The sequence below is a fragment of the Limulus polyphemus genome, unplaced genomic scaffold, assembly GCF_000517525.1.
Source record: "Limulus polyphemus unplaced genomic scaffold, Limulus_polyphemus-2.1.2 Scaffold5724, whole genome shotgun sequence".
Taxonomy (NCBI): domain Eukaryota; kingdom Metazoa; phylum Arthropoda; class Merostomata; order Xiphosura; family Limulidae; genus Limulus; species Limulus polyphemus.
Genome location: NW_013671334.1, coordinates 647 through 7,877, shown reverse-complemented (window position 1 = coordinate 7,877; position 7,231 = coordinate 647). Strand labels below are relative to the sequence as shown.

Here is a 7,231-nt window from a genome sequence, read left to right as displayed (position 1 = left end):
ATATATATATATATATGTGTGTGTTTGTGAAGTTTACGAACGTTACTAACCAGAAGGAGAGATATTAATCTAAATTTAATAATTATGCAAAGATTATAAGTTTGTAATTCATTCTAAAGAATAAAGAAAAGATATCAAACAAGACGATTCAACATTTTAAATACAAATTTGTAAATAATGTAATTTATTCGTGCTTTTTTGCTGTGGAATGCTGATCAGGCCTCTGTGTAGAAGAACTTTTAATACTTGGTATCTATGTATTTATATCTACATAGTAAATTATAAATTGTAATTATTGCTTGCCTTTTAGCTTAATTGTATAGCTAAATTTTCATGGACTTAAACAGTTGGTTTAACTTCAGAGAGAGAGAGAGGTAGCTTAAATACAAGCTGGACACCATCTTGAAACAGGAATTTGTCTTTTCGAGTGAAGCTTAAGTTGTTGCAATTTCATGTTTCTAAACCATTAATTATTTTTCTTGATACCCATTACCATATAATATAGAAGTACAACGTGGAAAGACCGCTAAAGTCTAAATGTACGTCATCTCTGAGAACTTAGTGAAGCTATTTGATGTTGTGAACTTGGTAATATACAATATTTAAATTTTTGCTTCGAAAACATGTTGCTCTTTAATTTTTCACCATTTATGTGTGAAAATTTATAATCATATTATGAATTTTAATTGGTTTTCAAACCTTATTGATTATAGCTGGTCTACTGGGGAAAAAGGTTGGTGTTCTTGACTACGTAGACTCATCTCCACAAGGTAACATTCTCTAGAATTTATAGAAAAGTTATGAGCAGTAAAGTACAATATGTCAAAAAATATCCCGTTGAAATCATTTTTCTATAAGCATTGGGTAAGTTTCTGGTGATATTAAAAATATCGTAAAGCTGTATTTTTGCAAAACAAATGTCAGAGAAATATACTGAGTTTTATGACGTATGATGCTTGAGGTAGAAAAATATTATTCATTTTGGTAGAAACATGAAAATAGATATCACTATAATGTTTATAATGATCTGAATCATATCATTTTCACTGGCCCATTATGGATGTTTCAATAAAAAAAAAGTGTATAATAGCATTTCAAATCCACTATCTGTTCATTGCCACTACCAAAAAGGCTTTTCACTTACGATAAGAGATCATCAGGCTAGCTTGCATCCATTTCAAAAACTGTGTTGAAAAAGAGTTTTTATATCAATTATTTACAAGGCATCAAGATGTATTAATTGCCTATCTAGAGAAGTGTGACTTTTTTGTAAAGAACAAAGTCTCAGTTCAAAATGAGATGATTCAGTCTTTCATGTTTTATGAGCCTTGTTTCTGTGAAAGAATTCACAGTTTGTTATCTGGGATGTGATACATAAAAACACTTCATGTAGCAGAAATAAGTAATAAAAAGTGTTTCAGTGGTGTGGGAGGCAATTTAAATGTGTTTGTGTGGGGGACCGGGGGATATTTGACTGGGAGAATGTGCACTGCAGGTGCATTCATTATGGCCAGGGTCCAGGGCTTACCTTAAGGTGCTGGAACCTTTTGGCCAGGGTCTAGTGCTTTACTTAAGGTTTTGGAATCTCTTGAATTTTGGATTAAATTTTATACGTTCTTCTGTTTTTTTTCTGAGAGTAACTTTCCTAATTTTGATACAATTTTACTGTGACAGATTGAAAAGTAGGGTGGGGGGGTACGGGCCCCATTCCTATGCCATGAACAAGGACTGTACTGTAAATTTGTGGGCTCTGATATTGAATGAAGGACATCTTTGACAGTAGTGGCATACCACAATGTAACTGTAGTTAAAATACTCGTTTAATCCTCTTAATATCACTTTTATTTGGGATCACATCTGATAGTTTAAGCAGAGGAGTATATAAGTATCTTTATTTGTTAGCCAGTGGAGTTAGAGATGATTTGTTATATGAATATGTTAAATAAAATATGTGGGTTTTAACATCGTGCGTCATTATTTTTAATAATTGTAGAGAAAGTATTGTGGGGGAGGAGGAGGAGTGTGTTCTTGCTACCTAGAAACTGGTTTCAAACAATTTATGACTAAAATTTATGTTTTAAAATTGTATAGAGTTAGTTAAGATGAATATTTATGATTTGAAGTGTCTTGTTGAAGTGAAGTAATGGAAACAACATTTTTGTACCCTATAAATTCATTGTGAGCAGGAACGAACTGGGGTCTTGGAGGCACATGTGTTAATGTTGGGTGTATTCCAAAAAAGCTCTATCACGAAGGATCTTTGTTAGGGGAATTTATCGAAGATGCTCGTCATTATGGGTGGGAGCTCCCTGATAATGTGACGCACAACTGGGGTACGTTGAAAACTGCTGTAATGAGTTATGTAAAATCTTTGAACTGGGGACATCGAGTTCAACTGAAACATAAGTAAGTATTATTATTATTTTGGAGATGGAATGCGGCTTTCCATTTTTTTCAAAATTAAACTTTTCTTCTCTGTTGTGTATCTGATTTGTACCATAAAAAAAACTTTTAATTATTTATCACTGAAATACTTTGATGTTTTGTGAATATGCCTTGCATTTAACTTGATAAAGATAATCTAATACTAACGATACTTTTTCATCACCTTGTTTTTTGTTTTGTTGTGTCTAATGATTAAGTTCTGATTAGGTCGAGCGATAGTGCTGTTTAAAGTCTTGAATTTTTGCTATATTGGTATCATCTGGTGACTTAATCATTCTTCATGTAACTACAAACCACAGCAGACATCTCTTTTAACAACATTTTCGCATGATTATTTTTTCCACATTCAGCAAATTTGTTTTCTGCTTTCTCCAGGAATGTAGATTATTATAATGCCAAAGGATCATTTCTTGATCCCTACACAATCTCAGCTGTTTTCAAGGATGGAAAACAGGTAAAAATTTAACTGTTTTACTAAAAAAAAATAAGTAAATAAATTCAAATTTACTGTAGTAATATTTTATACTGAAATTAGTAAAGGTTTTCTCTGGATCCCGTGCCATTTCCAGTACAAAATAGTGTGAACAATTCCCAATTCTCGCTGTAGTTTTCTCAGTTTCTAAAGAAATAAAATTCAAAAGATAACCTTTCTAAAATTAATTTCAGACCTTCATAAACTTGTGTGATAAAAACTGGAAATTGTGAATTATTTTTTATAAAATATCTAATTGATTGTAATTTCTGGAAAAGCTACATTTTTAATATACAAACTTTCACAATTTAAAGGGTACTGTGTGTAATTTCCTCGTGTTTTGTAATGAACTCAGAAATCTGTGATTCAATTCTGTATTAATAAGAGCTCTTATGCTAGTTTCATGCACTTATGTCTTCCTCTACTGACTCTTATCCGACTTTTTTTTTTCTGACTTACTGAGCTTTATGCATATTTTTAATTTTTTCAAAACTTAGCAAACGTTTACTGCCAAAAATTTTGTGATAGCTGTAGGAGCAAGGCCTAAATATCCAGATGATGTTTCTGGTGCAAAGGAGTATTGTATCTCTAGTGATGACGTATTTTACCTTGAAAAACCTCCAGGAAAAACGTAAGCAAAGTTCAAAACTGATTAACATAAAATATAGATTATTTTTAATACTGGTGGTTTTTTTTTTTGTTTTGTTTTAACCAGTTCTGTTTTTGGACAGGTATTTGGACCCATTTATAAAATTAAAGACACAATTTCACAACTTCTAGTTCTGGTTTTCTAAAAAACAGTTGCATGTCGTGCTTAGCAGAAATTTGAATCTGTCTTCTAAGTCCCTATCATTCTGTAAAACAATCTTAATTTCAACACAGATGTACAGTCATTAATGCCTGCATTGTTTTCCCAAACACAGTTATTTTTCCATTTTGCTGGTTTTTTTTGCTTCAATTTTTTAGATTCTAGTTTTAATCCTGAATTTATTGAAACAGTGCGACTTACTCTTCTCAGAGACGATTAGAACTGAAAGATGATCACCAATATAAAATGTCTAGCTTTTTATTTTCCTACTAACCTAACCTAGCTAGCAGATTTCTCAGGATTTGTTTAGGTTTATTTTTGTTCGATGTTTATAGTAGGGAGTCCCACAGAATTATAGTTCGCAGCCACGGAAGTGTGTGAATCTCAGTTGTGAACATATAAATCTCACATAAACAAAATACTAATTCTTGTACACCAAAAAAACAAATGAAAACGTCTACAGTACTAATACACGCTGAATTTGCAGGATTTATTTCAAGGCTATTGTACTCCCACTAGTTTTAAATTGGCTTTAAATCACCACGATTACTAAACTCGTTCTCCGCCACTTGTGATTGACCGGTGGGTGAATGTTAAAATCAGAAACGGGGTATTGGTTCAAATTTGCTAGACCAATATGGATCAGGGATACACTAAATGATAGCTTTCTTCATGTTCTACTTTAGTCTGGCTGATTTCATTGGATCCAGAAGCATTTACTATTTGAAAATACGCAAACAAAACTTTAAAAACATTTAAAATTCTTTTTATCCCTTGAATATGTAGAAACAAGGCCATACAATAAATTGGTGCAGATTACATAATGCATAAACTAATACATAGATATATCTGCCCAACTCGAATTGACAGCAAGTCAAGAAATGTAGTTGGAAACTACTTGCTATTTGTCATATCATTGTTTGTAGTTACAGCAAAGAATATGTGTTACAATCTATGATAAAAGCATACAAAAAAGCATTTTTGTAATTGTTTGTATTTTATTTTATATTTTTTTAATTCTTTACTTTTCAAACAATATTGTTCATGATACTTTGTGTGTACTTGTTAATGTGCATATGTAGAACACTGTACAACTGTTTTGTGTTTTTCGAGATTAAAGTTTTTTTGAAAAGGGATTTAGGCCCAAACATCAACAACATTACCTTCATTTGTCAAATATTTAATTCTTCCATCTTATACATTCATCTAAACAATTATATTGTTGATAACTAGAATAGATTGTTAATGATTTTATTATATTATTGATAACTAGAATAGATTGTTATAGTGATTATTATATTGTTGATAACTAGAATAGATTGTTAATGATTTTTATTATATTGTTGATAACTAGAATAGATTGTTAGTGATTTTTATTATATTGTTGATAACTAGAATAGATTGTTAGTGATTTTTATTATATTGTTGATAACTAGAATAGATTGTTAGTGATTTTTAATATATTGTTGATAACTAGAATAGATTGTTAGTGATTTTTATTATATTGTTGATGACTAGAATATTACTTCCATCTAAACAATTTTTATCAGTCTAGAATTAGTTTTGTGCATTCTAACCCAGTTTTCTGAGGAATTGGAAATAATATTATTGGTGATTGTAAATCACTTACGGTTGCCAAAACCTGTTGAGTACGTACGAATTATTAATGCTTTTTTTTATTTAATACATTTTTGTCCATCTCTGATCCTTCCTCTCTGCCATTACACAGAAATTTTAAACATCAATCTACAGACTCAGATCTTTGCATTTACTCTGAGAACATTATGATCTGTATAAAATTAGGGAACATTTGATAAAAAATAATAAATTCCATGTGCAATCAGATAGCAAGCCTGATAATTATTATATGTTAATGTTTACTTTTTAAAAGAAACCGTTTTTTTACGTAGTAATTTATAACTTGGTTTTCAATACTCATTATTTACTGCCTTCAGGTTCAACTTTATTTTTCGAAAGGAATTTCAGATTATGAGTTATTGTCAGTGATGTTTCTTAATTTTTGCACTTGCTGAAAAAATTTTTAATGATTTATTTCATTTATCTTTTGACAGCCTAGTTGTTGGTGGAAGTTGTATCCTTTAAATTACCGGTGGTTTTAGTTCAATCATAAATGATATATTACCTGTTTGAAAAATTATAAGAGGAAAGAAACACCATACCATTTTAATTTGACCAAACCTAACGAATTAAAAGCAAAGGGTGAATAAGAGAGCTGGAAGATTTGTGGAATTTGGATAATCAATTAATTGTTGGGCTCATTTATAATAAGTTAATCAATTATTTTCACATGGATAGTTGGAAGAATAGGAAACATTAATTTTGATAAGTTGATTATTTTCATGAATCTTGATACAAGCTGAACAATCCTGAATTAATAAATAATAATGATAAGAAATCATAAATTCAAATGATTACTTTGATTGTTTGAATAATTGAAAACGGTAGAAATCTGAAACCGTAATTATAATCAGTTGATTATGTTTTGTGTCTTTAACTGATGTAATTACAATTTTGATTGATTACGTAATGTTATGGTAATCGATGCTCATTGGTTATCAGTAATATTGATTAATTGAATTAATTGCCCACTCTCTTTCTTTTACTTGTAAAGTGGTTTTCTGGTAAAAATAAATTTTAGTATTTCAGCTAAAAGCTATGATAATTGTTTGAATATATTGATATCGAAATGATTTTGTACAAAATTTAATTTAATTTTTAAGTCAATGCAAGGTAACATTTTTTCAAAAAATATAATCATGTGTTGACAATTTTTAAAATTATTCCATCTCCAAATGCAATTGATATAAGGCATGTAGGTTTGGTTTTTGTATAATTTCCATGAGGTTTCTAGCTTTCTTGTCATAATTTCCTGTCAAATAACACAAACGATAGTGTGTTGAGAATTAGAAGTGTTTAGTTTTATGTCACCTACAACTTATTGAAAGAGATTTTGTTAAATCATGATGTATTGTTCATTAATATTCAAGATTTAAGAATACCTTAACAATTCATCAGATGTTGCTCTTGAATGTGCAGGATTTCTGACAGGGTTGGGTTTTGACACAACTGTTATGGTGAGGTCGATCTGTCTCCGTGGCTTTGATCAAGTAAGAACAAAGGACATTGCATCTAAGCTCTTTGCTCATGGCCTTTTTATTTACTTTTCATAAACAGCCATAGACATTTGAGCTTTATTAATCACTAAGAATGATAAGATGACATTTATCCATATCAATTTTTGTTATATTACTGATAACTAGAATAGATTGTTATAGTGATTATTATATTGTTGATAACTAGAATAGATTGTTATGGTGATTTTTATTATATTGTTGATAACTAGAATAGATTGTTAGTGATTTTTATTATATTGTTGATAGCTAGAAAAAATTGTTATAGTGATTATTATATTGTTGATAACTAGAATAGATTGTTAGTGATTTTTATTATATTGTTGATAACTAGAATAGATTGTTAGTGATTTT

General features: G+C 29.9%; 1 protein-coding gene across 1 annotated transcript in view; it reads left to right on the top strand.

The window, feature by feature from the left end:
* Positions 1 to 6,853, top strand: part of LOC106472908 (thioredoxin reductase 2, mitochondrial-like) — a gene marked incomplete at its 3' end in the record, with an annotated part of 13,978 nt that extends 7,125 nt beyond the window's left edge. Inside the window, exons 4-9 of the mRNA XM_013933580.1 lie at positions 714 to 770; positions 2,187 to 2,406; positions 2,821 to 2,899; positions 3,415 to 3,548; positions 5,798 to 5,817; positions 6,762 to 6,853. Coding sequence (XP_013789034.1) covers positions 714 to 770; positions 2,187 to 2,406; positions 2,821 to 2,899; positions 3,415 to 3,548; positions 5,798 to 5,817; positions 6,762 to 6,853 — 602 coding nt within the window. The remainder of the gene's footprint in view (positions 1 to 713; positions 771 to 2,186; positions 2,407 to 2,820; positions 2,900 to 3,414; positions 3,549 to 5,797; positions 5,818 to 6,761) is intronic.
* Positions 6,854 to 7,231: the final 378 nt, after the last annotated feature.